Genomic DNA, 23,375 nt, shown 5'->3' on the forward strand with positions numbered 1-23,375 from the left:
CAATTGGTCTTCATTATTTTTACATTTTTGAATTATTTGCCTTTTTCTTCTGACTCTTTCCAGCTTTCAAATGGGGGTCACTGATCCCATCTAAAAAAAAAACAACAAATGCTCTGTAAGGGCTCTTACTGGCGAGCGGTTGAAGCTGCGCTCCCCTGTGTTCCGTTTTTCTGCGTTCAGCCGCAGGGGAGAGCGCAGGAATAGACGCATTTATCTTTTTTCAATGGGGCTGTACTCACACAGGCTCGTGTAGGCGCCGAACGCAGGTTGAGACGCAACATGCTGCATTTTTCCTGTGTACAGCCCCATTGAAAAAAGCTAAATGCGTCTATTCCTGCGCTCCCCTGCGGCTGAACGCAGAAAAACAGAACGCAGGAGAGCGCAGCTTTAACCGCTCGTCAGTAAGAGCCCTTAGGCTACAAATGTATTGTTATTGCTACTTTTTATTACTCCTCTTTCTATTCAGTCCCTCTCCTATTCATATGCCAGTCTCTTATTCATATCACTGCATGGTTGCTATGGTAATTTGGACCCTAGCAACCAGATTGCTGAAATTGCAAACTGAAGAGTTTATGAATAAAAAAAGATAAATAACTCAAAAAAACACAAATGATAAAAACCAAATGCAAATTGTCTCAGAATATCACTCGCTACATTATAGTAAAAGTTAATTTAAAGGTGAACAACCCCTTGAAGGTGCATTTAATCAAGGCAGCATTGCTATAACTGTGCCATACAGGATGGGTTCAGGGTCACAGACTAGGATCCCACTCCCTTGAAATACTTTACAAGTGGCTGAATTTGGAACTTTTGAAAGGCTGCCCTTTCCTTGCTCCAAGAGGATCATGGGACTTGTAGTTTACAGCCACTGGGAGGAGGGGGAAGTGTTGTGTGAGTGTGGTGCAACCTCCCCAGTGTGTAATAGAGCAAAGCACGTTGTATTTCCCATGATCTCAGGAGACTTTGCTCTCACAACCTTTGCACAGAGAGAGGTGGGAGCTGCCTAGTGGCTGCACAGAAGGGTTACAGCTCCCAGCACGCACCGCGCTGCTTGAATAACATCTAATGAGTGACTGGTAATACGGAGCTCGGGGCTGACATCTCGCACCGTGTGACTCTCAGCAGCTCCGAGTCGCCTGTCTGATCCGTCTCAGTCGGAGTCGCTCAGTCCTGCGGGTCGGGGAGCAGTCTGGGAGCCCCAGTCCTGCGGGGCAGACGCATTGCGCGGGGAAACATCGCAGTTGCAGAAAGTAGCAGCGTCTACAAGTTGTACGGAATCAAATTGCCAACGATCCGGGACCAGAGGTGACTGCGTTTATATTTAGTACTGACTGGGGCAGAACACTAAGGAGCGGCTCCATTTAGATTGGGGGATCCTACAGATGGTTAAACGGGTCACTTTGTGGCTATGGAGACTAAAGGGGCTTCTCACTCTTCTGTCTCTACCCGACCCAACTGAAACCAGCACAAGAGACTGAGCTCATCGGAACTTCTAGTTTAGCAGCTGGGGGCACAGCAGTGGGTCTTGTAACCCATAGCAACCAATTAGATGTTTTTGCTTTAAACAGCTGAGCTGCAAACGCTGATTGGTTGATAATGGGTTTAATGTTTTGCTTCTGCCAACTCAGCTTCCCAATGGAAGTTCTGCAGCAGCTGTGTGACCCCCTCCTCTAGGGTCACCACCTTTTCTTGAAAAAAATACCGGCCTTCCTATATATTTATCTTTTTTCCCTATTAATAAAATTGGGATCAGCCCAATGGCCAGTACAGGTGGCAACGATACCCTCCCCAGGGTTCAGGGACCCTCCATATCATGAGCTTTGGCCTTGTTCCCAATGAGAATTTCCTACTAAAAGTGGACATTTCCTTCGTTTTTACTTTTAAAGGGGCTGTTCACCTTTGAATTAACTTTTAATATGATGTACAGAGTGATATTCTGAGACAATTTGCAATTGGTTTTAATTTTTTATTATTTGTGTTTTTTTTTTAGTTATTTAGCTTTTTTTTCAGCAGCTCTCCAGTTTGCATTTTCATCAACCTGGTTTCTAGGGTCCAAACTACCTTAGCAACCATGCATTGTTTGAATAAGAGACTGGAATAGGAATTGTAGAGGCCCGAAACAAAGATGAGTAATAAAAAGTAGCAATAACAATACATTTGTAGCCTTTCAAAGCATTTGTTTTTTTTTAAATGGGGTCAGTGACCCGTATTTGAAAGCGTCAGAAGAAGAAGGCAAATAATTAAAAAACTATAAAAAAACAGAAAAAATTAAGGCAGATTGAAAAGTTTGAAAGATTGAAATAGCCATTCTATAACATACTAAACGTTATCGTAAAGGTGACCCACCCCATTAAGTACTATGTAGATTTTAGCAATGACACAGTACGTCAAACTTTCGTTTGGAGAACGGCAACATATTTTTAGGCGAGAGTCTCTTTTTTTTTTTTTTTCTTTTTTTTTTTATGAACAGGCGTAAGTGTATTCTTATCAGTACCCCCATGTGGGTTGCACCGATAAGTCCTGGTCACGTCAGGCCCATTATTGTTATTGCAGAGCAAGGAGGAGGCTGATTTATATCTTCGCACCTATTAAAGGGGTGGTTCACCGTCAAACTAACTTTAAGTATGTTATAGAACGGCTAATTCTGAGTTGCTTTACAATTGGTCTTCATTGAATTATTTGGCTTTTTCTTCTGACTCTTTTCCAGCTTTCAAATGGGGGTCACTGACCCCATATAAAACAAATGCTCTGTAAAGCTACAAATGTATTGTTATTGCTACTTTTTATTACTCGTCTTTCTATGCAGGCCTCTCCTATTCATATTCCAGTCTCTTATTCAAATGAATGCATGTTTGCTAGGCTAACTCGAGCCCTAGCAACCAGATTGCTGAAACTGCAGACTAGAAAACTGCCAAATAAAAAGCTAATTATCTGAAAACCACAAATACGGTAGTAAAAAATGATAACCAATTGCAAATTGTCTCAGAATATCACTCTCTACATCATACTTAAAGTTACCTGTTGGTAGCCAGATAGGGTGCAGGGAGTAGAACTGGGATCCATTATCCGGAAACCGGTTATCCAGAAAGTTCTGAATTACAGAAAGGCTGTCTCCCATAGATTTCATTTTATCCAAATAGTCCAAATTTTTAAAAAACGACTTCCTTTTTCTTTGTAATAATAAAACAGTAACTTGTACTTGATGCCAACTAAGATATAATTAATCCTTATTGGAAGCAAAATCAGCCTATTGGGTTTATTTAATGTTTAAAAGATTTTCCAGTAGACTTAAGGTATGAAGATCCAAATTATGGAAAGATCCATTATCCGGAAAGCTCCAGGTCCCGACCATTCTGGATAACAGGTCCCATCCCTGCATATAGAATTGCAGCAACATACTCTGTATCTTTGCAGTAAATGAGCCTCAGTTGGGTTCCCAGTGCTTACAGAATATTTAAGGGCTAATTCACTTTATAGTGTGATATATGAAATCATTGACCCGCTACATGGGAACATTGGGCAGCCCAGCAGAAGGACTGGGCCCAGCGCCATGTATTATAACCAGTTCAAGGCTGTGTTCACATTCCCCATGCACTGTGTGTGTGCTGATATTGGCAGCCCAGCAGCGCGTCCCCCTCATTCCCACCTCTGATAACTGGCGGAATGTCTGTCCGCACTGCGCTTATCTGAAGAGCCTGTCTTCTTCCTGCTATAACTTTTATCTGCTGACAAGCTGCCATACTGCTTTACCCCACTCTCACGCTCATCCTTCTTGGGATCCGGAGTGACCCCAGCAACCACAAAGCAGTTTTCCTGTGCATAACAAATACATTAAAAAAAAACTATTAATAAAAATAAATAAGTGGACACCAACTGCAACTGTAATAGAATGCAGCTGCCTCTGTTTAGAGGACTAGTAACATCAAATCTTTTTTTAAAAAAAATTCGTTAGTACACAACCAATAAAAAATACCAAGACAAATTATAGTTTTCAAGCGTGAAATGTCAACTTCCCCTTTAAATGGCCTTAAAGGACTTGTTCTTTCTGGTTCCAGTGCGCCCATTCCCTTGTCTGCTTTCCCAAACATAGGTCCTTACCTGTTTGCATAGTTATTCTGTGTATTATTGTTGCTGTGTAACTGTATATGGGCTTTGGGTCTGTGTCGGAGCATTAAGAGCAGAAGACAATAGGATTATTATTATTACTTTACAGATTACTCGAGTAACGAGGGTGCAGTTCAGCCGCAGGTCACGGATCTCGCATTTCAGTTATCTCAGTGCTTTCATTGAGGTTCTGGTTCATAATGAAACAATGGAGTCACTGAGGGGTTCTGTGACCATATAAAGGCACAAGGCTGCAGGCTGAGTTATACAGGGAACTCTTGAGTATCACTCATGTATTATAAGGGATAATGTACCCCCTACTGTAAATGATAAGGATATTAGAAGTCACTGAGGGGTTGTTCTGTGACCATATAAAGGCACAAGGCTGCAGGCTGAGTTATACAGGGAACTCTGAGTATCACTCATGTATTATAAGAGATAATGTACCCCCTACTGTAAATTAAAAAGGATATATAAGCACCCAAGCCGATGCAGTGGTTCTGGATGAATGCAGTGCTAATTTAAGAGCAGGGGCTGATTGTCGGTGTGTGTTTATCTACAAGCTGAATCAGTCCAGTGTGCCATTGACCTTGCAGAATGTATCTGCACAGATGAGGCTGATCATTTGTATTGGGGAAGTTCCAATGTTTGTGGGAACCCCCCACCCCCATAGTTTGTGCTCCACTTACTGTGATTATACTAAAGATCACATCAGATCCCAACCATTGTCCCTTTGATGTGGTTTATTCGGCAAGCGCCACACATACTGGGATGCCAGGAGAAGGCTTTGCCCAAATGCTTCTGATTGTGGGGGAGAAAAATTTGGGTTTATTTAAATCATTTTAGATATTGTTTCCTTATGTTATAACATTCTGCATTCTCCTGCTGGAAACAAAAGAACATTATTGTGACTTCAGAGGTTAAGCTGTATGGCATCTCCTAATCATGGGTTTAAATGAGTCCTCCACACACACACACATTACCCTTTTACTGTACTGTCTAAGGGAAAGAATATGGCAGCACCTACCCATATATATATAGTGAATAAAGTACCCCCTCTTGTAAAATATAAGGATATTATAAGTTACAGAGGAGTTTCATGACCATATAAAAACACGAGGCTGAAGGCCGAGTGTTTTTATACAGGTCATGAAACTCCGAGGTAGCTTCTAATATCCTCATATTTTACAACTGGGGGTACTTTATTTATTATAATACACAAATTCCAATGAGTCATGTGACAGAAATGACATCAGAACTCACCGTTTATAAGGATATAATTTACAGGATATTCATGGCTTTTGTGTATTATATATATATATATATATATATATATATAAACACAGATATGCATAGATAGAAGCAATGTTCTGCCTGTGATAATCGCACAGACTTGTAGGACAGCTGCATGGTGCTGTATGTACAGACAAAGCCCTTGGTAATTCCAGGAACACCACGGGCCAATCAGATTTCTGTTGTTATTTCCATTGTGCCTGGGCAAACTTGGCTCTTTTATGCCTTAACCATATAGAGCTGCACAGGTTCTGACATATAAAGCTCCTGCTGTTAATTTACAGGGATACTATCATCTAAATATATGATCAGGATTGGATGTATGTTCCTAGCAGTACAGGCTGCAGGACCTCTTTGGTTAAGGCCATGTTATTATGCCTATATACCCTGCTGGCTGTGCTGTAAGGGTTTTGCTGTAAACTGTGCCAAGTCCGACCCTTGTATGTTCTGTCTTTGTTTCTTATAATGAGCCGAGATTTTATCAAAGTCCGAAATACACAAACAGTAAGAATTTTGGCTGCTTCACATGTTTTCATCTGTCTGCATTGTTTAAAGAGGAACTGTTAAAGGAGAACTAAACCCTAAAAATGAATATAGCTAAAAATGCCATATTTTATATAGTGAATTTATTGCACGAGGCTAAAGTTTCAGCTTGTCAATAGCAGCAATGATCCAGGACTTCAAACTTGTCACAGGGGGTCACCATGTTGGAAAGTGTCTGTGACACTCACATGCTCAGTGGGCTCTGAGCAGCTGTTGAGAAGCTAAGCTTAGGGCTCGTCACTAATTATCCAGCTTGATATACTGAAGGAGTATATCTCTTTCCCAAGACCATCAGTTTAAATGCTAGGGTCACTGAACCCAAAGCAGATTTATAACAGGCCTGGTTTTATTTATAGTGTTTATCAGTTGAGTTCCACTTTTATTCATTTTCCAGGCTTTCAGCCAAACCACTGCCTGGTTGCTAGACTCAGGGAGATTCTAGCAACCATAGTAATAGCCATTGCCTGAAAATCATGTTGGCTGCATTGTATTTATTTGTAGTATGTTTATTCCATTTAAAAACCAGGAACATTGGCACAATGTTACAAAAAGCTGAAGATTTAGTAACCCTTAGCAACCAATCAGCAGGTAGCAATTACATGTTAGCTGTTTAAAAGCAAGCTTGGTTGCTATGGGTTACTAGACCTGGGCAGATTTTGAACCTTTTCAGTGCCGACATTGTTAGGGCCAGTGGGAGTGGGGAGACCAGACAGATTTGTTGGTCTGATCCTCTGACTGCAAAGGATTTGGTTGGCCAGTGAGTCTGGGCATAACAGGAAAAACAGGACAAATTGTGGGCATAGTCAGGCTTGTTGTGTAGGTGGCAGGGCACTGGGCAGGCAGAGGTCTTAGCAGTATGGGGTAACACTCGGCCTTGGAACTGCACTGGCTCTGACTTTTTGCTTTATTTCTCCTCTACCACAGGCACCATGCTCCTCGAGCTGCTCTTAACCCTTGGTGTGGCGGCGCTGCTCTACCACTTCATCTTTAGAAAGAAGAATGAGACTTTAGAGATGGGTGACGGGTGGTGGGGCCCTGGCCTGCGACCAGACAACGAGGATGAAGAAATCCACCCATTCAAGATTGAAACCACGGATGAAGAGTTAAAAGTAGGAATTTTCTCTGATCAGTGTCATATTTAGTAGTGGTGGGAATGTGGCCTATGGAGTACAGCTCCAAGTACATCCATTAAACTTGAGACCCATCTTTGTTCAACCTCTGCACCTTGTTAGGTTTTAGGGCACATTTCCATTTTCCTGTATCCAGAACACAAATGCACCATGCCTGCCTTAATTCTGTAGCATCTAGCTTTGCTTAAAGGAAAACTATACCCCCGAACAATGTAGGTCTCAATAAAAAGATATTGCATAAAACAGCTCATATGTAAAACCCTGCTTCATGGAAACAAACCATTTTCATAATTATATACTTTTCTAGTAGTATGTGCCATTGGGTAATCATAAATAGAAAATTTAAAAAAAATAAGGGCCGCCCCCTGGGATCGTAGGATTCACGCTGCACACAAACAAACCATACATGTTTGGTCACATGAGCCAATTAACAGACATATTTCAGTCTTTTGCTTCCACACTTCTTCCTGTTACAGTTAGAGCTGCAGTATTTCTGGTCAGGGGATCTCTGAGGCAGCACACAGACCATCACAAAATGGTGGCTCAACGAAAGAGATGTAAAAGGGAAATATTTACTTAACTATATATAACTATATTCCAGTTTGGTGAGATTCTTTAATATGTCACTTAATTTGATATAATCAGTTGCTTAAGTAATTCATTTTGGGGGTATAGTTTTCCTTTAACTGCCCGTTATACTAACCAGCTGTAAAATTGCAACTATACACTTATTGCCTGGTAGAACGGAGCAAGGCTTGTGCCCTTTCCCTGATGATTTGGCTGCTAGGGGGCCGTGTTCCTTTTGACCTGTGGATGCCGTCGGCCCATCAGAGCAATAATGGCTCAGCCCACTCAGACAGAAACAAAGAGTGTCCGTTCCAGCCTCAGATCCTGCCCCCAGCCAGCAACATCATGTTCTTCTATTAATGACAGCATTGTGGCACCGTGCCATGGCTACAGAAATTCCCATGGGCCTCGTTTAGTCTTTCTGATGGGAACCACTGTCCGTCTTGCTCAGTACGACCTTCAATATAAATCTGTTACTAACAGAACAACAAAAGCAGTGCCACTGCCCCCTCACTTTATGTGACAGTTTGTTCCCTGCCTGGGCAGCCTGACACCACTTGAGAGCTGGGTTTTATTTCCCAGAATAGAGTTGCCTGCACCCCTTGCTCTGCTCCCCAAATGTCTGGCTCCCCAGAGTCATCCTGGGGGGATCTGCTGTCTGTCGGTGGCATTGGGTTGCACTAACTGCAGGGACATTATAACCCAGAATACTGTGTGATTTATACACAAGTAATATTAGTATTGTTACCTGATGCCCCCCACATCTGTTCTATAATAATAATACTATGTTTCAAAATAATTCACGCCCCACAAAAAAAAAGCTTGTAGCGAACAATAGGGGGGTTCTATCCTGCAGTCATCCAACTGTAACTGGATTATGACTCTCACCATCAAATGCAAGTTGCATTTCAGTAAAAGCTGTAGGGCCACATTCCTGGGGTGAGAAGCCGTCACAGTGTCTCCTGATTTGTATAAAAGCATGAAATGTGACAGTGGGAGGGGCACGCCTGTAAACACTGCCTCCACTGTGACCCCCATGTATTATAAGGGATAATGTACCCCCTACTGTAAATTAGGATATCAGAAGAGCCCAAGGGGGTTCTGTGACCATATAAAGGCATAAGGCTGCAGGCTGAGTTATACAGGGAACTCTGAGTATCACTCATGTATTATAAGGGATAATGTACCCCCTACTGTAAATGATAAGGATATTAGAAGTCACTGAGGGGTTGTTCTGTGACCATATAAAGGCACAAGGCTGCAGGCTGAGTTATACAGTGAACTCTGAGTATCACTCATGTATTATAAGGGATAATGTACCCCCTACTGTAAATTATAAGGATATTAAAAGTCACTGAGGGGTTGTGTGGCAAAATCATGACGGTACATATATGCTCACTTGTTTTGCAGGATTTATTTGATCGCATTGAACATACCCGATACACAGAGCCGCTGGAAGGCAGCCGCTTTAATTATGGCTTCAACTCCACCCATCTCAGGAAGGTGGTTGACTATTGGAGAAATAGCTTTAGCTGGAGGAAACAACTGGATATTCTCAACCAGTTTCCACATTTCAAAACCAAAATTGAAGGTAGGTGACAACTTGGCCCCATTCATCTATGGAAGGACAACTGTATGTGTTTTGATGCCTTCCGCAAAATTCTTGTTTTTGTGCAAAGGCCCTAGAGGGTATTTACCAGCCCCATGTGTTTTTCAAAGACATAAAGACCTGGCGGAGGGAACTAAAACTATCATACCTTATTGCTGGTGGCACTGTTCCATTGCTTCCTATAGAGGGAGGTAATTACTAAAACAGGTCAAAGCTGGTACTGCAACTGACATAGTAATTCACTTTTTGCCTATGTGACTAAGGGCAATGGCACATGGGCCGCTTTGTCCCCTGCAGCGATTTCTCATAAATGGGGACAAGACAAGAACACTCGCGTGGGATATCTGTGACTTGTAATTGAACGTTAAACTGCTAAGGAATTGCTGGAATCTTGGCCTGAGGAGAGCTGACTTCTTTTATATTGTTTCAGTAGTCGGAACTAGTGGTGCAGAAAAATAGCACTGACAGATACTGCTTTTCAATTGATCTATATAGTGTTTAATGTTGTTGTATTACTTGTTTAGATTTACTTATTAAAGGAAAACTATACCCCCTGAACAATGTAGGTCTCTATAAAAAGATATTGCATAAAACAGCTCATATGTAAAACCCTGCTTCATATAAATAAACCATTTTCATAATAATATACTTTTTTAGTAGTATGTGCCATTGGGTAACCATAAATTGAAAACTGCCATTTTAAAAAAATAAGGGCCGCCCCCTGGGATCATAGGATTCACGGTGCACACAAACAAACCATACTTGTTAGATCACATGAGCCAAATAACAGACAGAGTTCTGTCTTTTGCTTCCACACTTCTTCCTGTTACCGTTAGAGTTGTAGTATTTCTGGTCAGGTGATCTCTGAGGCAGCACACAGACCATCACAAAATCTGTTGCTTAAAGGGGACCTGTCACACAAAAAAATAATTCAAAATCCTATTTTATGACATTAGTCAAGCAAAAGGAACTTAAATTACACTGTAAAAATTATTTGAATCTTGTTTCCTTCCGTCTGGGAATTCATAATTATAACAAGCAGGCAGGAGCCATTTTGTGGACACTGTTATTAAGACAAGCCTTGTATCATCTCAGAATCTTGTTTGTGCACCAGAATGGGGGACCTGATGTCCATCCCCATGCACTGGTTACATAATTAAATGGTAAAGGGAATGTGGGGAGAGCAGTGACATCTAGTAAGTGCTGAATGGAAAGTGAAAGTAATTGCTTGCCTAAGGCATAGAGGAGGGGATGGCAAGATTTGATTGACAGCTGAGATTTTTAAATGATTTTACAACAGCTATGGATGCTTAAATAAAAAATAATTTGGATTTCATGTTTAATTGGAATGGACTTTTATTATACAGCTTTATATGTCTGGGTGACAGGTCCACTTTGAATATTCATTTTGGGGGTACATTTTTCCTTTAATAAGTGTTTCCTGCAACAACTACCTTTCAGAACCGTTTGAGCTACATAGAGGCACGAGGCAGGGCTGCCCTCTTTCCCCCCTTCTGTTTGCGTTAGCGATAGAACCACTGGCCGTTCAGATTCGCAGAGATCCAGGCATAGTTGGTCTCAGATTAGGTCAGCTGGAAGAGAAGGTGTCCTTGTATGCCGATGATATGCTGGTATATCTGGCAGACCCGGGGGCCTCGCTAACTAGGCTTCTGCAAGTGGTTGACCAGTTCGGTGCTCACTCTGGGCTTAGAGTAAATTGGGAGAAATCTACAATATTCCCAATCGATCAGATACCACCCCTGGCCCGAACCCCCTCTCCTCTGCAATGGACTAGCTCCTTTAAGTATCTAGGTGTGATAATTCATAGAGACCCCAAAGAATATATACCCTACAACTTAGACCCTGTCTTACAGGAATACCGCAGGAAAACTACGACCTGGGCCAACCTTCCTCTCTCCCTAGTGGGAAGGGCGAACCTTGTCAAAATGATTTTCCTGCCTAAATTTTTATATATGTTACATAATGCCCCAACATATATACCCCAAAGCTGGTTCAAACAACTGGATAAAATAACCAGCTCCTTTCTTTGGGAGAATCGAGCCCCCCGTATCAGCCTAGCAGCCCTACAGTCCCCTACATCAGGGGGAGGCCTGGCGTTGCCAAACTTTTTACTTTATTACCACGCCTCACAACTGGTTTATGCTCACTGGTGGCTGACGGTAGATATGAATAATCATGCCCTTTTGGTGGAAGCGGCGTGTGCCACCTCACTTGAGGCCCTGGCAAATCATTTGTACAGAGGAGAGAACTCCGCTTTTCCCCATACTTCATCTATGACCCCAGTGATAAAAATTTTCAATCTATATATTAAGCGCATGTACCCACGCCAAGATACCTGGTCGCCTGGTACCCCCTTATGGGAGAACTCCAAACTTCAACATTTTAAGGGGCTTCCCGATTCTGGGCTTTGGGCGTCTATGGGAATCAAATACTTAACCCATATTGTAGAGAGAGGGCAGCTTAAACCCTTCCAGACCTTGAAAACAGAGCATCAGCTACCATCTAATATGATATTTCGCTATCTGCAACTGCGCCATGCCTTTCAGGCCCAGTTTCGGTTCCGTCCCTTAGACTTAAACCAATGTACGCTTGAAAGATATCTCCGGCAGCCAGGGCTCCAAAAAGCCATATCATGGATTTACGCTATTTTACAGAAATCCTCGGGCTCACATGTGGAACGTTTACGCCTAAAATGGGAAGTAGATATCCCAGCTATGGATGAGGAGGCTTGGAAGGGTGTCATAGAGCAGATTCCAGAACTTTTCATTTCAAATAGGGATAGACTGATACAGATAAAATTTTTCAACAGGGTGTATCTCACCCCCCAACGACTTGCCAAGATTTACCCGGGAACACCAGACACATGCTACAAATGTGGTGTGGAGGTTGGTACTCTCTTCCATGTGTTCTGGGAATGCCCTAGTATACAAGGTTACTGGGGGTCGGTACTAGATTATATTCAATCTAGCTTTGACTTACCGAATATTCGCTCCCCGGAGCTATGTCTAATGGGTCTCACTGAACCACTTACTTTTCCCCGTTGCCAGAGATTATTTTATTTGCAACTACTCTATTATGCTAAGAAAGCCATTTTGCTGACCTGGAAGGATACTTGCCCCCCCTCTTTAAGTCGATGGAAACGATTAATAAACGAAATTCTCCCCCTGCAGAAGGCTGTGTATTTAGCTAGAGGGTGTCCCGAAAAATTCCTAAAGATATGGGGTCCTTGGCTTGAGTTGCCTGACACTGCTACTCACTCATTTCAAGCAGTGACTTAGGCATGGTTGGGTTGCTCTTCATGAAGCAAATGCAGGCATATCGCTTTGTTGTACCTAATATGTAACCTCTGACTACCCTAGGTAGACAATTGTAAGACTTTCTTTTGTTTTCTTCTGTACTTTTGTATGTCTTTTTGAAAAAGTTAATAAAAACAAATTTTAAAAAAAAAATAAGTGTTTCCTGGCAGTGTAGGGGTTAAGAAGCACACATTTTATTTGTCGGGAACCCTCTAGGTTTATGACAATGAACCCAGGCCCCCCTGGCATGTTCTGTGAGCAGCACAATGCAGAGAACATTGGATTAAATCAACGTTTTTGCATTTGTTGTTTTTAGAGCTCAAACTGCCCATAAAACCCTGCTTGTATTTACAGTAACATGATCCAGATGCATGTGGCGCCACAGAGGAATCTGACTGAGATGCTCAATGATTGCAGTTGTGTCAGGGTTAGGGGTCAGTCATGTGGACATTTGGCCCCTGGAACATTGAACCATAAATATTGTAAGGCACAGGGGAAAGTGTCCAAAACTGTAATATGACCAGTTCCTGGGACTAAACAGTTCTGTGAATAGTAAGAGCAGCAGCCTGACATTTCCTCCCTTGATGAATACGGAACAAGCCTTAAAGCTGTCTAATGTGTCTGCCCTCATTATTTTTTTTAGTTGTTATATTGGTGTGTAGGTGCATCTCGGGTCATTTTGCCTGTTCATGTGCTTTCAGAAAGAGCCAGCACTTTAGGATGGAACTGCTTTCTGGCAGGCTGTTGTTTCTCCTACTCAATGTAACTGAATGTGTTGCAGTGGGACCTGGATTTTTATTATTGAGAGATGTTCTTATATCGACCAGGCAGCTGTTATCTGTGTTAGGGAGCTGCTATCTGGTTACCTTCCCATTGTTTTGCTGATTGCTGCTGTAGGGGAAGGGAGAGGGGTGTTTGAAGTTTATCAGAGCAGAAGTGACTGGGGACACCTGGGAAACTGACAACATGTCTAGCCTCATGTCTGATTTCAAAATTAAATATAAAAAAATGAGTTTGCTCTTTTGAAAAATGGATTTCAGAGCAGAATTCTGCTGGAGCAGCACTAATAACTGATTCATTTTGAAAAAAACATGTTTTCCCGTGGCAATATACCTTTGAAATATCCCATTGAGCCTATAGAGTGATATTTTCATGCCCAAATCTTGTGTTATTTCAGCCATCATGTTATAAGTGACATTAACTTTTTCCACAGGGCTTGACATCCACTTTGTTCACGTGAAGCCTCCTCACCTGCCCGAGGGTCGTACTCCCATCCCCATTATAATGGTTCATGGCTGGCCGGGATCTTTCTATGAGTTCTACAAGATTATCCCATTACTGACGGATCCAGGGAGCCACGGGCTGGACACTGAGTACATCTTTGAGGTCATCTGCCCTTCCATTCCTGGCTACAGCTTCTCGGAGGCATCCCACAAACAAGGTACAGACAAAGGAAAAAATTAAAGGTCACCTGTTGCCAGGATTCGGCCAGGATTCCACCTTTTTGAGCAGGATTCGGATTTGAACCCTTCTGCCCAGCTGAACTGAATCGGGGAGGGAAATCGAGTGACTTTTTGTCATAAAACTTATGCAAAACATATGCAAATTAGGATTTGGATTCGGTTCAGTTTTTGCCCGAATCTTTCGCAAAGGATTCGGGGGTTTGTCTGAATCCAATATAGTGCATCCCTATTTATTAACCAAGCAAAGACAGAAATGTATGGTCTGATGAAGCAAAAATGTGTATTTCTGATATACAATAGCAACAATTATTACACATGTCTTCTCGTAGGTCATAAAGTAGCAACTCAATTGATTTGTTTTGCAGGTTGAATGAGATACAAACATTTAGGGGGCTAGTTATCAACGGTCAAGTTGTGTTTTCAAGAAAAATTCGAGTTTTTTGAGGTCCAAAACGCTATTTTTTGGGGTATTTTTGTAATAATAATAAAAACTATTTTTTTTCAAGATTTATTACACCCCGAAGCTGAAAATATCTCAAATCTGAAAATACACCATCTAAAACCTGCTGAGGTCATGTAGGAGCCAATGACAGATGTCTCTTGAACCATTGGATGATGTTAATCGCCTTCATGATGTTCGAGTTTTTTTTTAATTGTTTTGCCTGAAAACTCGTTTAATTTGAGCGATTTGAGTTTTTTCCCACGGAAAACTCAATTAACTCACTTTTTCGGGTCGTTGAACTGTAGTTTTTTCCACTCAGGTTTTTTCTTAATTTCGAGAAAATTTGAGTTTGTGAGTTTATTTGAGGTATGAAAAACCTCTAAAATTCTACCTTTGATAACTAACCCCCTTATTGTGTCACACATTGATGGTGCCCTATTCATTGAGGAGAAGCAGATCAGAATAACAAACCAGAGGAACAAATTAACCAGACTAACTCTGTTACTTGTTACATCTGGGTCACTGGAACAGAACTGCAGGGGGGTCATTTGACCCCAGAATGAGGATCATTAACCAATTCTTGCAAAATCAGAGCAAAGGGAGTTTATTTTTCTAGCATTTGCTTCATCAGAGGTGAATTGATCTGATGACTCGGTGTCTCCCCCTACAGGATGTGAATCGGTGGCAGTTGCCCGTATCTTCTACAAATTGATGCGAAGACTCGGCTTCCGGGAGTTCTACGCACAGGGAGGAGACTGGGGATCCTTGATCTGCACAAACCTTGCTCAGATCGCTCCAAAGTAAGGAACTGGGGCAAATAATTTCAATTTTTGGGAAGTCAATAGTATTTATTAGCAGCACTATGTGTAGATTGTTCAGCCATAGCTTGGCTGTGCCTAAGAGATCTCACAATAGGGTCGGTGCAGAGATATGCAAAAAGCAGCGAGGAATTGGCACAGGAGTCACAGACCAGGATTGAACTCCGGGCTAAATCCAATGAACGCTCCTCATGCTGAATATTTTATTTAAAAGGTGCATCATTGTCTCCATTCCTGTCCCCTCCCCCCCACAGGAACCAACAGTTCTTAGTTTTGCTGACATTAATGAGATGCCTCACAATACTTAATTACCGGGGCCCTGCACCTAAAGCAGAGACAGACGCTCAGATTTGGGAGATTAGTTGCTGGCAGGATGGCAATCGGTGCGCTTCGTTTTCCGAAGTTGCCACACGAGCGAACTTCGGGCGACTTTGGAAAACAAAGCGCTCCGCGTGCCATCCTGCCGGCAATTTCGATTCTAGCCAACGGGAGGCAGTTCAGGGAGATTAGTCGCCCTGAAGAAGAGGAGATTTATCGTCGGGTGACTAAATCTCCCAGAATCTGAGCGTGTGTCATTGCCCTAAAGGGCATGTCTGGAGCCCTGGGTGCTGAGCCCTGTCTGCTAAGTAGTTATAGTTCACCTGTAGACCATAATCTGCCTGGCCATTTTTTTTATGCCCTCGACCAACCCAAACTCTGCCCACTTGATATAGTACATATACATAGCAACCAATCAGCAGGTAGCATTTACTAGTCGGTTGTTTATTGGTTGCTATGGTAACTGCTCCTGGGCAAACTGTGCTTTTTATTACATTACATTTGAGGGATGGCTGAAAGGATAGAAGGAGCTCACTGGGGGGGATCCCCATATGGCCCATCTGGGCCCAGTGTCATCAGATGGGGCAGGACATGGGCATAGTGGCATGTGAATGAAGCAGGACTGGGTTTGGGGTGGGAGGGTGCAGGGCAAAGCCCAGGGTCCAAAGAAGAATGAATCTGCCTTTGGCTTTATCTCCAAACTCAGTGGGAATATGGCCGCTCAAGACTCACCCCACCACGACTCAATGTCCCTCCAATCAGCTCCACAAACTCTGTGTGCTCAGCAACCAGCGACCCAGCTGTGATCTGTGATATACATCCAAATGAGCGATACAGGCGGCACTCCGGATAAATTAGGAGTTTATAGGCATGCCTATCATTAAGGGAATGTTTCCCGAAATGCGTAAGGTGATTCTGTTACCCTAATGTTGCAATAAACTTCTTCTAATTCATCCGGAGTTCCACCTGTATTGCTCATTTGGATCCATACCTCCCAACTGTCCCGTTTTTTGTGGGACAGTAACGAATTGTTACTGAAATGTCCCGACTTTCTCTTTGATCTCCTGCACTGAACTGCCAGAAAAGGATACAAAGTTTCTAACGTAATTGGCTTTTGCCAGAGAGCCCAGAACATTCAGCAGGTGCACTTGGATACTTTTGTAACAATTTAAGATAAGCAAAGAAACAACTGTAACAATTTAAGAAAAGCAGATCTCTTGGGTAAACTGAGACTTGCAGCTGAAAGGGCAATTCACCTTCATTAGCAAAACACGTAAAAACCCAGTTCAAACTTTCATTACCTGACAAATTTTGTAAAATGAAAATGGTAATTAGGGGGTGTAGCCACAAAAATGGGCGTGGTCAAAAATGTCGCTAATCTTTTTGTCCCTCTTTCTATTTCCAAAATGTTGGGAGGAGATACCAATATAAAGCCACACTGGTATTTCCACATGTTACATCCTGGTAGGTTGCACTGGTTGGCACCGGGTCGAGTAACTAATAGCAACCAGTCTGCGGTTTGCTTTTTGAACAGGCAACCAGAAAATGTTTTTTCCATCTTTGTGTCTGTATTAAATCAAGTGGGAGGTGCCAGCAAAACTGGGCGTGTGCAGAGAATATAAAGGGGGTGTCGTAATACTTGCTGTGCGTGAAGGAATCCAATATGACACCAGCACCTAATGGGTAGAAAGCTTTTGTTTTTAATACATAAAGATACTTTTTTTTTGGAAACTAAAGAGTTGTGAAAATATCAGAGCGTCTGGGCAAAACTTGATTGTCAAGCTTTAGTTGCCCTTTAACAGGTAATGTATTCGCTCCCATTTGTTTTGTTTTGTTTTTAATAAATATCTGCCTTTGCCTCTCCCCATGTAGCCAGGTGAAGGGACTGCACATAAATATGGCTGCAGCTTTCCCCACAAAACTTCCCCAAATCTTGTCGGTTGTTCTGGGCCAGCGATTCCCGGGATTGTTTGGGCTCCAAGACGAAGATGTTCGGAGGCTGTTCCCCTTCTTTAAAAAGGTTGTGTCCCATGTAATGAAGGAGAGCGGCTACATGCACCTCCAGGCCACCAAGCCTGACACCGCAGGTGAGAAATGGGATCTTAATTTAAAGCCACATTGTGCTTTGGATTCACTTTATTAGGAATAGTCCGATTGATTGGATCCCAGGGGCCCCTGCTGCCTTTATTCTAGTAAATGAAACTGCTTAATAATCTTTGTCCAACTCTTCGGGTTGTAATATACTGCAATATGATTGGTCAGTTGGCTGGAGGCTGAGCCTCTGCTTCTGACTGACCAATCGCTGTGTGTCGCCTGATGCAATGGGATGAGGAGAGGGGTAGATGGAAAGCTTCATTTATCAACACTGGGCAAATTTGCCCATGGGCAATAACCCATGGCAACCAATCAAATTGCTGCATTCATTGTTCTACTTGCAGATGGCTTTAAAAAGCTAATCACTGATTGGTTGCTATAGGTAACTGCCCATGGGCAAATTTGCCCAGTGTTGATAAATGAGCCCCCCTGTCTGTAAGGGACCCCAGCGCTTTGTAATGCCATCTGCAATTCCAAAATATCTCTGGTAATCAGTTATACAAACCCACTCGTATCATACATCAGGGCTGCCGACAGACATTTTGGGGGCCCCCGTACAACTAAATGATCATGTTCCCATCACCAGTGAAAGGGGTCCTTTTGTGGCTTTTTTCCTTTATCATTAGCTACTTTTTCTTTCTCTCTTGGGGGATCATTTGCAGTTACAGATCTAAGATAAGAACCTTTCCTTTAATTGCAAATCTGCCCCTAACGAAACTTTGGCACCGAACAGAGGCAGATGCTGTTTGAATTGAGATCAATTATTAATGAGATTATTGGGCAAAAAGCCAGATCAGTCAGTGAGCACAGCCAATACTGCACCTTTGTGTGTGTATGTGAGTAAAGCACTGCGTATCTTGACAGCGCTATATAAATAAATGATGATGATGTGAGTGTGTGTGGTTGTGAGTGAGTGAGTGTGTGGTTGTGAGTGAGTGTGAGTGAGTGCATGTACACAGAATCTCCCCCCAAATTGCCTCCTGCCAGAAATATAATTATTTTTTAATCTTCAGTACAACTTTACACTTTTGCACCCAGGAACCCCATGAAGTTTGTAGAGCAGCTCTGGAACCCCTGGAGTTGTAGAGCAGCTTTAGAACCCCTGGTGTTGTAGAGCAGCTTTGGAACCTCTGGTGTTGTAGAGCAGCCCTGGAACCCCTGGAGTTTGTAGAGCAGCTCTGGAACCCCAGTAGTTTGTAGAGCAGCTCTGGAACCCCTGGAGTTTGTAGAACAGCTCTGGAACCCCTGGAGTTTGTAGAGCAGCTCTGGAACCCCTGGAGTTTGTAGAACAGCTCTGGAACCCCTGGTGATAGCCACTGTACCCACTAACTCTCATTGCTGGGGCTCATTGCCTACTGTGTTGATATGTGTGTGTCCTCATGCAGTGTGTAACCCCCACTGGCTAGTACCTCACTTATAGGGACCCCTACCCTGACTTGACCTTTCTCTGGGACTTGCACCACCACATCCACATTTCACATTGAGAATCCAACCCAGCTTTTTATAACCCAGGGAAGTCTCCTGACTCCAATTTCAAGAACTATATCTCCCCTTTATGATGAACTTACATGAATATCTAGATGGTAAAATGGTCACCAAATGTTGCTGAAATTGGCCTTCAAGCTGAACCCCCACTAGAACTGCTCCAGTCCTTTCCAGGTCAGCCCTACAGTTTGGGAGCCAATGCTCTTGAGGCACCTTCTAATAGGGACTCTCACAGAGGGTGTCTTTTCTCTTCATTCTAAATCTCAACCAATTGAAGCTTCAAGCTGGGGATTCCAGGTGTATCTAGGTGAACAAATAGGCATTCTCTCCAAATCTTACCCTTTAGGCTGAGCCACCAGGCCAAGGCTCTTGACCACTATAGACAAGCGAGACCCACAGTTCTGGGAACTACCAGTTAGCTGCCCACATATGTGCCTAAAACCTGCCTTGAAAACACTGCAGTGTTACCAGCTTTTTTTCCTTTCTAACTGTCCTGCCCCCCCCCCTCTAGGCTGTGGCCTAAATAACTCCCCAGTTGGACTTGCTGCCTACATCCTGGAGAAGTTCTCTACATGGACCGACCCAGACTTCCGGGATCATGAAGATGGAGGACTTGAGAGGTAACCTAGTGGAGTCATGTCCTGGTGGTGTCATGTCCTTGCACTGGGTGTACCTTGGGTGGGGTGGGGGCAGAAGGGGATGTGTATTTGCAGTCATCATTGCATTGGGTTATGAGTAATATATAGAAATATGTCTGCCTCGCAGGAAGTTCTCATTGGATGACCTACTGACCAACGTCATGATCTACTGGCTGTCGGGCTCCATTGTTTCCTCTATGAGATTCTACAAGGAGGTAATTGGCAAGGGCGTCGGAACAGCCAAACATGACAAGTAAGGACAATAAGGCACAATCTTTTTTTACCCCCTTGTGTCTCCATCAGATTCCATGAAATATGGGACTAAAACATTGGACCCAAACTGGAACACTCTAGGCAACTTATAGGGGAGGAGCATGGTGACTTTAGTGGTGGGCTGGAGTAGAAGACTTTAGTGGCAGTTACAGGTTCTACGAGACATGAACTTTGGTGGTTTGAACTAGAGCAACATAATACAGGGAGTAGAATTGGGTTGGACTAGAATATACGGGGGTTGGAGCAGGGTATCTCGTCTGTAGCCGAAGCAGTGGGTGGGACTAGAACACTGGTAGAAGTTTACCGAGGGAGGGGCTGGAAAGTTCTGATGGCAACTTACATGATCTTAGCCATTTGAAAATTGATAAATCGTGGGCACCAAATATAGATCAATGGGAAATTTCAAATGCCCCAGTGTTAGCTCTGTCCCTGATACAATGGCTGCTGTTACTGTAATGAAAATATACTTGATTTCTGATGTCTCTGTTTTTCAGGGTGCCAGTGACAGTTCCCACAGGCATCGCCTCCTTCCCCAATGAGCTGGTGCACTGCCCTCCCTTCTGGGCCAAGCAGAAATACCTCAGTATTGTCTCCTTTAATTACATGCCCAGGGGCGGCCATTTTGCAGCCTTTGAGGAGCCGGAACTTCTGGCTAAGGACATCCAGCAGTTTGTAGGGAAAGTGCAGCGGAAATAGGTCTGATGTGTATATAGCCCATTCTGAGAAGCAGTGGGTCCATGTTCTGATAGTAGAGACAATCACAGCTTTATAGAATGTAACTAGGCCTGATCCAATAAATTACCCTTAGGGCTTCTCTATTTTCTACAGCTGAAATTGATACTTGCTCTGTACTGCCATGCTTTCTCATGTTAATGACTCTGTATTGATACTTGCTTACTGCATGCACTACTCACAGTTCCAGACCCGCCCCCTGACACCAGCTTGCTTTACTATATGCACTACTCACAGTTACAGCCCTGTCGTCTGACACCAGCTTGCTTTACTATATGCACTACTCACAGTTACAGCCCTGTCGTCTGACACCAGCTTGCTTTACTATATGCACTACTCACAGTTACAGCGCTGACACCAGCTTGCCTTACTACATGCACTACTCACAGTTGCAGCCCTGCACACTTGCCTTACTACATGCACTACTCACAGTAACAGCCCTGCCCCCTGACACCAGCTTGCCTTACTACATGCACTACTCACAGTAACAGCCCTGCACACTTGCCTTACTACATGCACTACTCACAGTAACAGCCCTGCCCCCTGACACCAGCTTGCCTTACTACATGCACTACTCACAGTTACAGCGCTGACACCAGCTTGCCTTACTACATGCACTACTCACAGTTGCAGCCCTGCACACTTGCCTTACTACATGCACTACTCACAGTAACAGCCCTGCCCCCTGACACCAGCTTGCCTTACTACATGCACTACTCACAGTTACAGACCCACCCCCTGACACCAGCTTGCCTTACTACATTCACTACTCACAGTCCCGTACCGACACCAGCTTGTTGTACAGGCCTCCCCCCCTCCACTGCAGTACTTCCTAGAAGAAATTAAAAAGCCCTTGTGCCCCCCAAGACATCACAAATGGAATCATTAAGGTGCAAAATTGATGTTAGAGGAAAGGGCCCCTAGATCCCTTCTGTGATGTCACTGGGCTTTGTGTCTGGTTGAACCGAGGGACCAACTCACAATTCCAAGTCTGCACCAAAGTTCAGTGCAACTCTGCACATTCCAGTGACTAATGAGCAATTAGTATTTTCTGTAGAGAGTTCCTTGTTGCTCCGTGTGCATCTCTCATAATGAAATAAAGGTTTGTATTGACAGCAACATGGTTGCGCTTATTGTCAGCTTGTTGTGTCAGGACTGGTTGGGGGGGGGGTGTCCGAAAGCTCATCATCTGCACCATCCCATAGAATACACAGAAGACAATTGTGCATACAGTATAAGTGTAGGTATTTAATTTACCCCATGTTTGGCACATTTCCCTAGTGCCTCCGTTTAGACTTTCTTGTCTATAAGATCTTGTTTTAACTTGGTTACCATTAATGACCTACAAGCCCCCTTGCTGGAATCAATCCTACACCCTAGCAATGATCAGCACTGTCCCACTGTATCTATAGTGTGTCCTTATAGTGTAAAAATGCTTTACAAACCCAGCTGACTGGCCTCCTCTAGTGGTAAGAGCAGGGAACTGCAGTCATTGTTTATGTCCCAGACAATAAACTGAATCAGACACTGAACTTTCCTCTTCAGAAGCAGCAGTGACACTTTATCCTGATCTCTGTCTGTCACCTGCCACCAAATACTGAGTCTAAAAGCAGAAATTGGAGACCGACCTGTGTAACCTTCTATCTGTCCTTTCTTTTTCTACTTATTTAAGTAATTGCCCCAGTGGCCTCAGAACTGTTTAGTGCACCTGTCCCTTATAACCTCTGACCCCCAGCACAGCCTGATATCCGCTAGTAATTTCTAATCCAGTGTAGCAGCTGTTACCCCATAGGGTACAATGGGATATCTAATAGGATAAATGCTACAAAAAATGCCTAATGATCACTGATTATAATGAATACAGAATCATATATCTGTGTTAGCACTGCTGTGGGATTAAAGGAATCTTATTTGATATGAGCATTAAATAAAATACTGTCTCCCTTCCCAGAGACTATTATCCCACTGTTACTATAGACACCATCTCTCCCTACTATACCTGCTATCCCACAGTCACACTCCCTTCCCAGAGACTATTATCCCACTGTTACTATAGGCATCATCTCTCCCTACTATACCTGCTATCCCACAGTCACACTCCCTTCCCAGAGACTATTATCTCACTGTTACTATAGGCACCATCTCTCCCTACTATACCTGCTATCCCACAGTCACACTCCCTTCCCAGAGACTATTATCCACTGTTACTATAGACACCATCTCTCCCTACTATACCTGCTATCCCACAGTCACACTCCCTTCCCAGAGACTATTATCCACTGTTCCTATAGACACCATCTCTCCCTACTATACCTGCTATCCCACAGTCACACTCCCTTCCCACAGACTATTGTCCCACTGTTACTATAGGCACCATCAGACTACATGAGTTGCTACTGTAAGTGCCCCTGTGCTGCTTGAATAGTTAAGTGATACATTTCTGACTCACTACTGATCATACAAAAATATAAGAGGTAGATATTGCCCATATTTAATAGCAATGTGAAAGGACAGATTATTATAATATCAGCCTCTTACTTTAAAGAATA

General features: G+C 43.2%; 1 protein-coding gene across 1 annotated transcript; it reads left to right on the top strand.

Moving 5' to 3' along the window:
- Positions 1 to 979: 979 nt before the first annotated feature.
- ephx1.L (epoxide hydrolase 1, microsomal (xenobiotic) L homeolog) lies at positions 980 to 21,945 on the top strand. The gene is made up of 9 exons (XM_018261834.2): positions 980 to 1,305; positions 6,865 to 7,049; positions 9,048 to 9,228; positions 13,777 to 14,004; positions 15,139 to 15,268; positions 17,477 to 17,691; positions 19,695 to 19,803; positions 19,949 to 20,074; positions 20,589 to 21,945. The coding sequence occupies exons 2-9, from the start codon at positions 6,870 to 6,872 to the stop codon at positions 20,788 to 20,790; spliced, it is 1,371 nt and encodes a 456-aa protein (XP_018117323.1). The 5' UTR covers positions 980 to 1,305; positions 6,865 to 6,869; the 3' UTR covers positions 20,791 to 21,945.
- The last annotated feature ends 1,430 nt before the right edge of the window (positions 21,946 to 23,375 follow it).

This window comes from Xenopus laevis, chromosome 5L, assembly GCF_017654675.1.
Source record: "Xenopus laevis strain J_2021 chromosome 5L, Xenopus_laevis_v10.1, whole genome shotgun sequence".
Lineage (NCBI taxonomy): Eukaryota > Metazoa > Chordata > Amphibia > Anura > Pipidae > Xenopus > Xenopus laevis.